Source organism: Zootoca vivipara, chromosome 2 (genome assembly GCF_963506605.1).
Source record: "Zootoca vivipara chromosome 2, rZooViv1.1, whole genome shotgun sequence".
Lineage (NCBI taxonomy): Eukaryota > Metazoa > Chordata > Lepidosauria > Squamata > Lacertidae > Zootoca > Zootoca vivipara.
The window spans coordinates 57357869-57372623 of record NC_083277.1 but is presented as its reverse complement, the minus strand read 5'-3'; the positions used below and the strand labels follow the sequence as shown (position 1 = coordinate 57372623).

The window sequence follows — 14755 nt, the reverse complement described above, 5'->3', positions numbered from 1 at the left end:
GCGCGCGCTGATTGGACAGCGCAGCGTTCGCTGGCGGTGCTGCTGCTGAACCCCAAGAGTCAGTCAGGGGGCGCGCGCGAGCGCGCACAGGGGACAGCCGCGGGGGCGCGCGTGCAGCAGCGTCGCGCGGCCGCGCGCGGGCGAGGAAAGGAGCTAGCAAGCGAAAAGAAGCTGGCAGGCAGCTGGGCTGGAGACGGAGCTGGTAGGGACCGGAGGAGCCAAGTCGGCTCTTCCCTTTGGCCCTGTGCTAGGGTGGGGGAAACAGAGTCCGACAGGTAAATTGCAGGGAAGACTTCCCTGTTCTCCCCAGAGGCGGAAACTGGTGTCTGCGGGCAGATTCCACCCGGACATTGCAAGGGCGCCGCAACCCTCACCCGGAGGGCCTCTGGAAAACGGGGTGGGGGTGGGGCAATGCACGCCAGCCGGTGTGTCGGGCCTAGTGCAGAAGCCGGGTGGTGGCCAAAGGCGGCCGGGGTGGGGGTGGGGGCGGAAGAGGATGAAAGATCCAGAAGCCTTTGCTGAAACGATCCCTGCTCAGCAGCTGCAGATCTCTGAGAGGCGGGGGCGAGGAGGTAGGGGGAGAGTGCGAGGAGCCAGGCCAGGCCAGGCCTGCTCTGCTGCGCTCCCTGCAACCAGCAGCAGCAGGATGGATGCTGCGCTATTGTGAAAGGCGACGTTAGGCTGCGCCGATCAGGAGGCAGTGTTGCCTGGGTAGCTGTGGAAGAGGCATGCAGCCGGCTCGGTGCAGGCTCTCTGCGTCCCCAGAACCAGGAGCGGGAGGCGTTTGCTGGGCCTCTGCCGCCGCCGCCGCCGCCGCGGAGGAGGAGGAGCACCACCATAAGCAGCAGTAGAAGTGGCTGCCATTTTGGAGAACAAGGCCCTGGAGGGTTTGCCTGACCCCATTGTTGCTGTGTTTGCTTCACAGGTTGATGCCCGCCGCACAGGATGGATCAGGCCTGCGAAGTGAGCAGGAGGGGCTACCTGCCCCCCTTCGCCAGCCCTTTGGCGTTAGATGTGCCGGAGAACGGGGACGGCCCTTACGGGGGGGAGGGTCAGAGCCGAAGCCCCGAGCCACCTAATGGGTGCACCATGCAGTCAAAGGCTGCTGCTGCTGCCTATGGCCCAAACCCTTCTCCCTGCTACATCCCGCTGCGCAGGCTGCAGGATTTGGCCTCCATGTTCAGTGCCGAATATTTAAATGGCTCAAAAGATGGCTCTGATTGTTTGCAGGAAGTTGAAAGGAGCGACTCCAGCGCGGAGCTCTGCGATTCTTCAGTGTTAACCGACTCAGACGACTTCACCCGGCATGACTCGGCAAGACTCCTGGATTTTGATTCCCTCTCTCCTTGCTTGGAGGACGACCCGGAGGTGGATTCCGAAACATCATTCCTAAAAGCAGATGAAAGCCCAGAAGAGGAAACTGAGTTTATGATGGAGGACAGAGACACCATCACCTACAGTGAGGAGGTAGAGCCCGAGGATGGGATGGAAATGATTGAGGAGATCCAAGGAGGACGCTCCATAGAAATTAGACACAACGAGACAATGTCTACCCTGTTTCCAATAGGCTTTCCTCGAGAGCAAATACGAAGTAACACTTGCAAAGAGGCTGCAGTAGGAAATAGAACTGAAAAACTAAACCTGCGCCCAGTGTCTTATTTTCCTGGAGATACAGATTTAAAAACAGAAAAACAGTGCAGCATTATGAAGAAGGTATCTGAAAAAGAAAATCCAGCCCAGGGTCCCATCACACTAGGAAACTTGATAGAAAGGCTTGAAACTTCAATTACTGCAAAATCATCATCCTCAACAGCAGCAGCATTGCCACCTGTAAGCAGTCTTGGGGTACCCGTTAAGTTCTCTGCAAATTTATTTATGGGGAAATGTTCTACATGGTGTTCCTCTGGTCTGTTGCTGTTACAGAGAGAGGAAGAGTTGGAGGTGGGTGGAGTTAACAGGTTGTAGAGTTTCCATGTGTTTTGTTTCATTTGCAAAGCAAAGTGCAGATAATTTAAGCAAGGCAGTTTGAACAAGAGCTTTGAAAACAAAATGTTTTGTGGTCGTTCTGCCTGGCATACAATCCAAGAAGTTGACACAGTGAAAAAAAATTCCTTATCATAGAAGCTGAATTGAATATAATTTCCCTAACCACATGAATTGTCATCTTTCTCTGCTGGTTGTAACAAGATTTAAGATTTGGTAACTTTATAAAAGTGTTTGAAAACATGCACCCCTCACAAGCCCCTGCTCCTTATACTTAATTTTTGCACTGTTAGCTGAAATGAGGTATTTTTTTAAAAATTCTATGATAGCTGGAAAGCCAAAACGTTATTCAGACAGAAAATCCACTCTTCATTTTTCCTTTTCAGCTTATTCTTAGTGGTTTTCTTTTTAAAAAATAATACAGTTGCATCTGCTAAAAATGTTTAGTCTTTGATTTCTGGTTGTCTTTGTAAGGTTAATAGGGCTGTTTCCTACAGGGTAATGGTAAGAAAATTTGTATACTTCTGTGCATATATTTTTCTTGATGCATGTGCACTCTTTAGAAATTTGCTATCAGTTGTGGCTTTTTGGTGCATCTGTATTACACCCACCCACAAATATATAGAGAGAATAGCAGCCCTTAAAATGCACATGCATTACATTTTGCATGTAGTGTGGAATGCATATGATAATGCAAGCAAGTGTTTACATCTCATGTCCTGGTATACATTTGCAGTTAAGATAGCATGTGTGAAGTGGCCTCAGTTAAAACAAAACACTCCATTACTAAAATGAGATTTCATTTAATAGTTTAAGTGAAAAGTGCGAAGACTTGCATTGTTTTCTGTTTTGCAGAATGAACTGTTTGCATGCAGAGTAATTTTTAATGGTTCTGAATTCTTTTAAGAGGAGAATTGAGGTGTGTTTTTTGACTTTTAATGGTGGTGATAATGGCCTAGTTTATGCGTAAAGCTAAACAAAGCTATGGTGAAATTTCAATATGTTAGTTGTGAGTACTCACAGTAAAAAAAATGTGGCTAGTTCTCCCTTGGTCTTCCTGATGGTGTGCTACTGAAATTAAGCCATGGTTTGGCTCAGCATGACCGGTACATCTTAATCTTGGCTTGTGGTTTGTCTGAGGAAGAAAAACTATGAGTCTGAATTTGGAAATAATGGTAAATTAATCTGTACCGTAAGCTCCAGGTAGTGTGGCAGTAAGAAGGCCGTAATTATTATTGTAAGTGCTTGCACATTCACACTTAGCAATGATTTGGCTTAGAGTTACATGCAAACTGGGCCAACAGTAGTTTGAGAATACTTCAAGTCAAAAGACTTACATTCAGGTGTAACTTTGTAAATAGTGCATAAAGTTGCAGTCCTGTGTACATCTACCTGGGAATGAACACAGAGGAGCTGACTTCTAAGTAAATATGCATAGGATAGTGTTGTGAAACTAGTTTCAGTGGTTACTGTTGGGAAAGTCTACTAGAATATTTTGTACCATGGCAAAAATTTAGCATTCGGTGCAGTTACATTAGAATTTACGGTACCTGTTTCAGTTAGTGAGAGATCTCTTTCCAAAATAATGTCACTGCCAAATGCCTCATATCTGATATTATTTCTACTGATAGTTACTAATTCCAGAGTATTGCATAAATGTTTGCGGAGCAGATAGCACTGTGCAGGTGTTAACACACACATGTTCACCAGAATACAGAGCAGAAATGGGTTGTATCCAACTTAACATCTGCATGCATGGAACAGCTTCCAGAAGTGCAACAGAACTTTTACTTCTTTCTTCTCCCTTACTGCATCCTAAACCCTCTGGCATTTCCCCCAACACGGAGTAGATTTGGGGGTGGTGCAGGGGGAGGAGATGGAGGGGAAATTATGGTATGTTGCACTCACAGGAGTCATTCTGCATTTGGCCATTTGGTGATTAGATTTAGCTAAATGTAACCCAATGTTGTTGTTTTTTGAGGATATTGTCCCATTAAAGAAATCTTAATATGATCTGAGTTTAAACCTATTAATCTAGCAATTAAATTTGCATATATGTAAAACGAATGGTTCTGAGGCTAGCAATGTAAGCATTGGGTGATATCTAGCTAAGTCATACTCGATTAGTAGTCTCATGGAAATCAATGGACTGGTTTAAGTATGAGTAACGTTGGATATCCGCTTTTGGTTTTGGATATTGCATGCATGTGTCCTAGCAAGCATCTTCTTAGAAGAATCCCCTTCTCTGTGGGACTAAAGTGAGAATACCTCTTAAGTGGTGCTTTAAAAAAAATACCGTAGCTGCATGATTGATTGGGGCCCCAGTGAGACAATAAGTGATGTCACAACACTATGCAGATGTTGTTGTTGTTTAGTCGTTTAGCCGTGTCCGACTCTTCGTGACCCCGTGGACCATAGCATGCCAGGCACCCCTGTCTTCCACTGCCTCCCGCAGTTTGGTCAAACTCATGTTCGTAGCTTCTAGAACACTGTCCAACCATCTCGTCCTCTGTCGTCCCCTTCTTCTAGTGCCCTCAATCTTTCCCAACATCAGGGTCTTTTCCAGGGAGTCTTCTCTTCTCATGAGGTGGCCAAAGTATTGGAGCCTCAGCTTCACGATCTGTCCTTCCAGTGAGCACTCAGAGCTGATTTCCTTCAGAATGGAGAGGTTTGATCTTCTTGCAGTCCATGGGACTCTCAAGAGTCTCCTCCAGCACCATAATTCAAAAGCATCAATTCTTCGGCGATCAGCCTTCTTTATGGTCCAGCTGTCACTTCCATACATCACTACTGGGAAAACCATAGCTTTAACTATGGATCAATGCCTTGTCGTGGCAAAGGGGCTTGAATAACTCAGAGAAGCTATGAGCTATGCCATGCAGGGCCAACCAAGATGGACAGGTCATAGTGGAGAGTTTTGACTAAATGTGATCCACCTGGAGAAGGAACTGGAGAGCCACTCCAGTATCCTTGCCAAGAAAACTCCATAGACAAAGACAACAGGCATACAATGCAGATAGGTCTACTTAATAACAGAATAACAGAATCAATTTTACCTCCAAAATTTCTTATTACATTGAGTTACAGTTGAAATGGACATTTTAAAACATTTTTGAAGTGTATGGCATCTAGTTTCTGTTAGGAGTTTATTTGCTTTTGTTTTTAGTTGTGCAGAATTCTTGTGATTGTCTCATCGTATAATGGCTTTTTAATGCAAATATTTTTTAAAAAATAGAATGCTGGTGCATAAATATTGATGAGAAATGCCTTTCTTGAAAGGGGCTGTTTGGAAATCGGACCTTTTTTTTTGGTAAGGCATGTAAAGAAGGAAGAGAGCTTACCGAAAGAATGACATCAGAAAATCTCAGAAAATAATTTTGTTTGTGGTTATCTCATAGTTCTGGTCTTGCAACTGTCTCTGAGCAAGGGGTTCATTCAAGGTTTAAAAGCAAGCAAGAATATGCTGCTGGCTACTCTGGTGTCTGAGGCGCATGTGTCAGGGATGGTTTAAGCCAGGCATTGCCAAACTTATCACTCCAGATGTTTTGGGACTACAACTCCCATCATCCCTAGCTAACAGGACCAGTGGTCAGAGATGATGGGAATTGTAGTCCCAAAACATCTGGAGGGACAAGTTTGACCATGCCTGGTTTAAGCCAAGGGAGCTATTGCAGCAATACCTTCAGCAATAATTTTGTGACTAAGGTTTGAAATTGTTGTTCTTTGAAGTTAGCTCAAATAATCCAGTGATCCTATTATCACACATTATTTCATTATTGTAGCCATAACATTCATGTGAAGTTCTAATAGATGACCATTGCATCTTTGCAAGCTGCTAAAACCTGTATGCATTTTTGGGGTTAGGTTTCTCTCCCACCACAGTTGAATAGATCTTCAAGTCCCAACAGCATGAATCAGTATCTCTTGTGTCCTCAAGCACTCTTCTAGGGGTGAGAGCACACGACCATGGCTGTGATTATTGCAAGAATGTATGAGCTTCTATGCCCATCAGTTGGTGCTGCTTGCATGTGATGTAGTTAAAATGGATAAAAATTAATGAGCTAAGAATAGTAGTAAGTAAATACTGTATTGTTGCAAGGGCTCCCGCTAGCACTGTGGGGCTTTCGCTCTCCTCCCCCAACACTCCCTCTCCACTTCCTCCAGATCTGTTCTAGAGAGTCTGAAGAACCCTCAGAAACACCACATGGGAGAAGAGGGGTATTGTTTCATCTGACAAGTAAAGATACTTGTGCTGATGGAATGATCAGAAGTGTGGGACTTTGAATTGCTCCCTCCCTGTAAGTTTCTCTTTTTAGAAGTAGCCTAGTATAATCAGACTAAAAAGCATGTTAATCCTACAGTTATTGGCTCCATCCAGCTATCAGATCATACCATAGTTTGTTGTGACATGGGCGACTCTCATACATTTTTCTTCCTTTGGAGGGGTATGGAGGATTAAGGCTTCCATTGCCTTTTGAAACAAACTTTAGCTTCTCATTTCATCTGAATATGGAAAATAGGTTTGTATAATATAGCAGAATTGAACTCCAGTTTGCTATGATTTGTGCAAACCACACTCTCCCATATGCTTCAAAAACTGGGAAAATACAGCTTGCTTCAAAAAGCAAGAAAGCTTCAATTAGGCACGCGAGGAAAGGGAGGCTTGAAATGGTGCGTATGCATTTCCAAAAACTGTGGTTTCTTGCGGTTATTATTATTTATTAGATTTCCTCCTTGTTTTTCACCATGAGGTCCCATGGTGCGTTACAACAATTTTAAAAATACAATATTAAAATAATTTAAAACAAATTACAGTCAGTGGAATATATTGTCAAATTTCTGAGGTGTGAAAGGCCAGGGTTAAGAGGTGGATCTTCAGCATATGATGATAACCACAAAATTAAGGTGTCCGATGCACTTCTGTGGGGAGAGCCTTCCACAGTTTAGGGGTTGCCACAGTGAATGCCATCTTCTGGGCTGTCACTCCCCAAACTTGTGAGGGTGACGGAACCACCAAGAGGGCCTCCTCTGTCAATCTTAATACCCAAGGGGTCTGAATGCAAAACTGTCTCAAAATTGTATTGATGGGGCTTTATGAAAGACATTGAGTAAGAAAAGCAACACAAATGCAAATAAAGAATCACATAGAATATTGCTGTTAATGGCCTTGATGCTAGGGGCAAAGGACTAGCAGGTCATCACAGGTGATGATTGCCAACCTTTGACATTTGAAGATGCCATCCTGTATATGGCTAAGGTACTTCTGTATTCTGTAATTATCTGATACAGTATCTATATTTTCCCCCATACCAAATTATGCATATTTATAAACAAGGACATTCCCTTTTCATCTTATGGAAATGAACTGCTCTTCCCATAACTACCAGCACTTTACATATGAAATGGGGGGAGGGGTCAAATAAGTGGTGCATCATGTATCATTTTATAAAATTATGAAAAATATCAAGTGTATATATAATTATACAAAGTATATAATTAGAGTATTGATCCCAGTTGTAAGCCAACATGGACAAATTATTATACATTATTTTAAATATATATATGAAACACCAATGAGAAACTTCAATCAGAAATTGAAACTGGCCTTTCTGTGATTTAAATAACCTTTATTTAAATTAGTCCACCCTTGATGTAATGAAATAGCTGGAGGAATGCAGGCCAGATTGGGCACTAGTGTATCAACCCCAACTGGACTAAAACCACAAAAGGTAGCAGCAAAAGGAAGAGTTCTTGTTCTTTCTTGCTGTTATTTTTTTAGTGTGAAACACTTTTTTAAAAAATTGCCCGGCTAATGGAAGTTCCAAAGCAAGTTCCTGTATGGTAGTTTGGACAGAGTTGTTTATGACAGCCCTGTAGTGTAGTTCACAGTGAATAATGAAGGCTAGGCTCTGAGCCATTTACATCAACTTGCAGTGTAGTCCTGAGGTATTAGAACCCTAGCACCTCAGCGAAATCTGAAAGAGTAGCTTACAACAACCATGCAGTAAGGTATACCTCTGTTGCAAGCAGGGATAGACATTAGCCAGGCGTCAAACACATTTTGCAACTGACGTGGGTCCAATTGCGACCACTTGGAGATCTCTGGATGCCAGGTGGGCGACTAGGGAAAACAAAATGTCACTTAGAGAAAGATCTGAAATATTTTCCTTGAAGCTTGAATTTGTTTTATTCTGGATTGTTTTATTTTACGTTTTAATATGTTGTAAACCACTTTGAGATTTGTTTTTTAATTATAAAGTGATATAGAAATGAAGTGAATAATAATAATAATAATAATAATAATAATAATAATAATAATAATGGTGATGATAAACTGCATTGCAAAAAAGAAGAAAAGAGGCACCTAGACATTCCATTGTGGTGGCCGTCACCTAGGTTTAAGGTGCCATTTGGCGATTAGATTATAGATCTGAGTTTCTAACACTGGTTGCAAGTTGGAATGCTACGCTGAGAGAGAAAAGCTTGCAGCAGCTCTTCAATGTAGCCTGCTGTTAATATTGAAGGTCAGAAGTGAAGCTGAAGCTTGTTTGGATTACCCTCTAAAAGTCCCCTATACCTCTCTGGTTGCAGTAAAGGTTGATGCATTAAATTGCCCCCCCCTAGACCTCCTTCCAGTCAAATCAGCCACTTAGTTGCATTCAGAAGCCTCATTGGCTTGCATGAACACTGGCTGTACTTTTAAATGTTTAAAACCCAAAATCATGAATTTAAGTTTTGTGCATGAAGCAAGAGATTTAACACTAACTTTTCTTTTTCTGAGATCCCTCAGCCACATGCACATGTAAGAGATATACTGCAACATTTAGTCTGTAGTGACATATGGAAGTTCTGCTAAGCCCATTTTACTTTTTAGAGATTTGCTAATCTATCAAGGGTGCTATATATTTCCTTATCTCTCCCCCCCCCCCCGTGAAACTGACAGTCTTCTCAGTAGTGTTCATTTATAGCAGAATTTATAGTCCTAATTTAACCCAAAAGCTTTAACCAAAATAGTCTGCCACATGCAGGAGGACATTTTGCAGTACAGTCCCAGGCATGTTTCCTCAGAAGTATCATTTAAGTTCAGTGGGATTTACTTCCTGGTAATTGATTTTAGCATCGCAGCCTTAATTCAATTTATTTCAATGAGCTTAGGCAGCCTAGCTGCATCTAGGATAGCAGCTGATTTATTGATGGGAGGCAATTTTAATTTTTGAAGACAAATGATGACCAGTGGATCAGAGAGTTTATCTTTATTTATTTTTTTGGAGGTTCCAATGTGTTACTGTCCATAGGAAATACTACAGTATATTCGTTTCTTTGTTTCTTTGTAACAATGAACAATGAACATTCAATAACAATGAAATAAGCTTTTGCTAACTTAAAAGTTGCCTCACATTTCTTTCAAAAGCTCAAATGGTATCTATCTCGAGGTTTTGCTTACACTCCAATATAACCAGCTGTAGAATTTTAACTGTCTGAAATTCAGTCAGTGGATTGCCTTAGTTCATACCCTTTAGAATCCCAGATCAGCAACAGATACTCCCAGAGCCAAATCCATTTCCCTACGGAATACTCTCTTGTCCCAGCCTGACCCCCCACTCAAGTTGCCCTTGGAAGCAATAGAAGATGTATGGAGCAAATTGCAGTTGTGGCTCTGGGTGTGAAGTAGGATTTATCCTCTGTCACTACATCCAAACTATATCATTATTACAAAATTTATTACCCTCCCTTTACCAGTAGGTCCCATGGAAGGTTGTAACAATTAAAATGAACTATGGTCAGAAGAATAGGATGAGTCCTGAAAAGATATACCTCAGATGTCAAAGGCCAGGATAAAGAGATGGGTCTTCAGCATGTCAAGTGACAATGCTGGATCCAGGAGTACACTACAAACCTGCCCCTTCTAAGGAAGTGCAAACCCATCAGAAAAGGTGGGCTTTCCACCTCCTGAACTTGAGAACACATAGCACTTTGTTTCACGGTTTAGTTTCACTTTGTTGGCCCACATGCAGCTCATCACTGCCTCCAAACACCTGTCTTGATGCCTCAGCCAGCTCTCCTGATACAGATGGGAGAAGGAGAGAGAGGACGCGCTGGGTGTCATTCATATATTAGTGACACATCACTCCAAAACAGCTGATGACTGGTTCTATTGGCTTCATATAGATGTTAAATTGCATGGGTGACAAGAAGTATAGTGCCCCAAAAACCACTTCCTTGAGCTATTCCAGAAGGATGCTATGGCCAATGGTATCAAAAGCCACCAAGAGGTCAAGAAGAATGAGCAGGGTTGCATTCTCCCAATCTCTCTCCCGACAAATGAGTCAGCCAGGGCAGTTTCAGTGCCCTGACCAAACGATGGCTAGTTGCTGATTAGGATTTAAAAATGGTGTTGTTAAAGCCATTAATTTGGGGGGAAACCATTTGAAATTATTTACAACAGGCAATCCCTGCTGCTGCGGATGGGCGAGTTTTACGTTAAACTTCTATGTCACATATAACCACAAACTGTAGCATAATTTGTGAACAAGTCCTGGGATGTACTTGACACATGCAGTCCTTGCTAGAGGCCAATTACTTTCCTTTTAGGGATATTTGTATTCAGGGAGAAATAAGCTTGGCTCTTGGAGGTGGTGCTGGTGTCTTTGTATGGGAAGATCCCCTGCTTGTAAAGAAGCAATAGAGTACATCATACTCAATCAGGATGAACACTTCTAAGGATGACCATGTTTTTTAAAAAAACTTATGACAGAACTTTTGTAAGTGGTAATTATACGAAGTAAACAAGCAGTCGTGAAGTATCGCATCATGTCTGCACTTGCTTTCAAAGGTTATTCAGAGGAGGCTCCTTTTCCAATAGATTAGTTATTACCAACACTACCACACAGTATTCATTAGTGTCATAAGTTTCTTCACGATGCTCTTATCTTGCAGTTGTGCAAAGGGAGATGTTATCAGTGAGTTGCTGCATCCTTTAAATTGGCTCTTGAATGCCTGTGTGCCTCACTGTTCAGAAATGTGATTGATTTCATAGTACAATTAGGTGGCAGGAATCTATACCTTTGAAGAGAAAGGAAACGTCTTGCAAAACCAGGAGTGAGGAACCTCAGGCCCAGGGACTCAATGCAGCCCTCCTGGCCTCTCTGTATGGCCTTTGAGACTCTTCCCAGGCTATGCCCCACCCTTGAGGCCCCACCTGCCCTGCCCCACAATTGCCTTACTCCTGGAATATGTTCTAGATAATGCAACTTGCTTGCTCGCTTGGATGGAGAGGTGGTTGTGGATGTGTAGAAATCCACAATTCTTGCTTGGCTGGAATGTAGCCTATTGAGTAAAGGTGTAAGAGTCATTGTTACACAGAGCAGATTTGGATAGGAGAGGGGGAAACCCCTGTAGCATACAAGGAAATTCTTGTACTGATGGGACATCGTAGTTGATTAACACCCATAGGGATTATTATTATTTATTTTTGTTTATTAAATTTGTCAGTTGCTTCATCTGGCCCAGTGTCTTACAACCCAACAAACGGACAGTAAATCACACATAGATACATTAACACCAAGATGAAAGAGAAATACAACACAAGCTTTTCACCCACTTTTTAAAGGCCACAGATAGTGTAAGGCCAAAGGCCTTGTTATAGAGGAAAGTGTTGGCCTAGTGCAGGGGTTGGCAACATGCGGCCCATGGGCCATAAGCAGCCCATGGGGGTCATTTAAATGGCCCACGAGCTGCCCATGAACCGAGCCGCCCGCTTGGCAAGTCTCCGCGCACTGCGCTAAAACAGCGCGGAGTGGGGACTCACTTTCGCAGTGCCGGAAATAGCATCTGCACAGATGCAGATGCCGGAAATCACGTCTGCGCAGACACAATCCGGCCCACGGAGCGATTTCCGCGGGAGTGAACTGGCTCAGGTGAGGTAAACTTTGCCAATCCCTGGCCTAGTGCATTAGTAACTGGTCATAGCTGGATGCCTTCTATTCCATTTTCAGACTTCAGTTGCAGTGAGAGAAGACCAGGTTGTGCCATAGCTCATCAAATAGCGATATAAGACTGGGCTACTCTGTTTAATATGTACTTTGATAAGGAATATAGTCAGCTAGATTGAAGCTGTAAATATTAGTAGTTGTGTGAGTTGAGAATTTCAGCTTATTTGAGAAATAAGGGTTCCGTATCTGAGAAAAAACCCTGAAAATTATTAAAACTACATTATGTACTGCTATTTAGGTACTGGAGCATATACTATACACTCCATGGAATGAAATCTCCTCAAGGCGATGCTTGTCATACAAACAGGTTTTGCATTTCCTGGTTTCTCTTGTGTTCTGGATAGAATTTACGATGGGCTAACACAAAGCACTACATCTTGGAGACTATCATGCTGATAACACTTGTCAATTGGATATTGTTGTGGAAAATAAGGAGGCAACTATTCAGGGACTAGTTGTGTTTCATGTTTGCAAAACAGTAAAATGTCATTTGAAAAAAAAATAAACGGGAGAACTTTGCTGCATTGAAAATATAGGAGGTGTGTCATAGAAAGTGCCTTAAAAATAAAGATACCAGATGCTGAATAAACTTAGTTGTTTTTTAAAAAAATATATATTTATTAAAGATTTTTCCAAACAACAAAAACATACAAAAATACACACCACATAAAAGAAATACAAAACACATAGAAACAAAAATACAAAATACAAAAATGCAATAAAAACAAAAATTCTAACTTATGAGCCTTGTTTCTAATCTAATGAATTCCTCTTTCCACCTCCTAATGCGGTTCTTTGCATTTCATAATTAGTAAATTCTAAATCTTATATAAACTCTAAATATTACTTCAGTATTACCTTATTGCTATGTCTTTAATATCTTCTCTTTATAAACTCAATCTATTTCTTACTTATTAATTCATTTATCCTTATCTTTTTTCAATACATGTTTCACACCCTTGTATTATCTACAACCTCTTTGTATCTCCCTCACTTCCATTGGCTCAATCTATCTGAATAAACTTATTTGTTAACCAAACAGATAAATATTTTAAATAATTAATAGTACACATTGATTGATACTGGGGAGAAACAACCCCATTTCCTAACTTCTATGATTGATGAGAATGTTTTGGAATTTATTTTATTAATTTTTATCTAACCAAATTTCTCATTTCATTTGGTTGCATTTAGTTACAATAAGCATGGCTTCTTTGTCTGGAGCTGGGGGGACTGGGGGGGGAGTTTAAAAAGAGATTTAACATCAATCACAATAGCCTGAACAATCTTTCTAAATTAACACAACCTTCTTTTGAGATGTTTTTAAATGAAAAAATTATATGCTATACAACAAAGGATAGGAGGAGGTTCTTTATTTAAAACGTAACACCATACTGAACTTCAGGGAAGCAGTAATTTCTTTATCAATACAATGTAAATGGAGACAGTGCTTCTAGAAATCTATTTTGTTCATATCCTGTTTCTTTTTATGTTAAATAACACCCCCATTTTGACATCATGGCTCATTCTCAAAGTTTATTTATCCAATATTTTGAGCAGACAAAATACTTGCTGTGACTATCATGTAAGAAGTTAATTTTCTATGTTCTCTGTTTATTGAGATGTATAATTTAACAACAGTAATAGGGAATCCGATGGTATTCATAGAGTAATGTTTTAGATATTACATCTTGTGCCTGTTTACTCATACAGTTGTTAACCTGTTCCAATTCATAATTATTATTCAATAACAAAAGATAAATTTTGGATAAATGATGTTTAACTTTATAAAAAGTCTTAAGTTCAGTGGTACCTCGGTTTATGAACACAATTGGTTCCGGAAGTCTGTTCATAAACTGAAGCGTTCATAAACTGAAGCGAACTTTCCCATTGAAAGTAATGGAAAGTGGATTAATCCGTTCCAGACGGTCCGCGGAGTAACCGTTCATAAATTGAAGCGAACTTTTCCATTGAAAGTAATGGAAAGTGGATTAATCCGTTCCAGACGGGTCCGCGAAGTACTTAAACTGAAGCGTTCATAAACTGAAACATGGGTGTAATTGGTTTCGGAAGTCTGTTCATAAACTGAAGCGTTCATAAACTGAAGCGAACTTTCCCATTAAAATAATAATAATAATAATAATAATAATAATTTATTATTTATATCCCGCCCATCTGGCCGGGTTCCCCCAGCCACTCTGGGCGGCTTCCAAAAAAACAGAAATTCTAAAATACAGAAATCCATCAAACATTAAAAGCTTCCCTAAACAGGGCTGCCTTGAGATGCCTTCTAAAGGTCTGGTAATTGTTCTCTTTGACCTCTAGTGGGAGGGCATTCCACAGGGTGGGTGCCACTACCGAGAAGGCCCTCTGCCTGGTTCCCTGTAACTTTGCTTCTCGTAATGAGGGAACCGCCAGAAGGCCCTCGGAGCTGGACCTCAGTGTCCGGGCAGAACGATGGGGGTGGAGACGCTCCTTCAGGTATACCGGACCGAGGCCGTCCTTTTTCCATTTAAAAGTAATGGAAAGTGAATTAATCCGTTCCAGATGGGTCCGCGGCGTTCATAAACTGAAAATTCATAAACCGAGGTGTTCATAAACCGAGGTTCCACTGTTTTGTTAAATTCCTTAACTTCCAAATTTCAAAACAACATGGTACAATTTTTTTTAAAAAAAGGTTTTGAAACAACACCTCTTTTTTGAAAAACATTGAACTGTGCCAAATCCTCTGGTTAATTTCAGGGTTGGATTACTGCAATTGCTGTGTTGGGCTACCCTTG

The 14755-nt window shown here is 41.4% G+C and overlaps 1 protein-coding gene across 11 annotated transcripts in view; it reads left to right on the top strand.

The window, feature by feature from the left end:
* NSD1 (nuclear receptor binding SET domain protein 1) overlaps window positions 1-14755 on the top strand; it is a 62903-nt gene continuing 48148 nt past the window's right edge. For 6 of the 11 annotated variants that reach the window (XM_060271597.1, XM_035105846.2, XM_035105845.2 and 3 more), the window contains exon 1: window positions 579-1830. In XM_060271597.1, coding sequence (XP_060127580.1) covers window positions 946-1830 — 885 coding nt within the window. In that variant the 5' untranslated portion in view covers window positions 579-945. Of the gene's footprint in view, window positions 276-578; window positions 1831-14755 lie in introns of those variants that run through there. The other 5 variants (XM_060271594.1, XM_060271595.1, XM_035105838.2 and 2 more) reach the window with 5 other exon arrangements.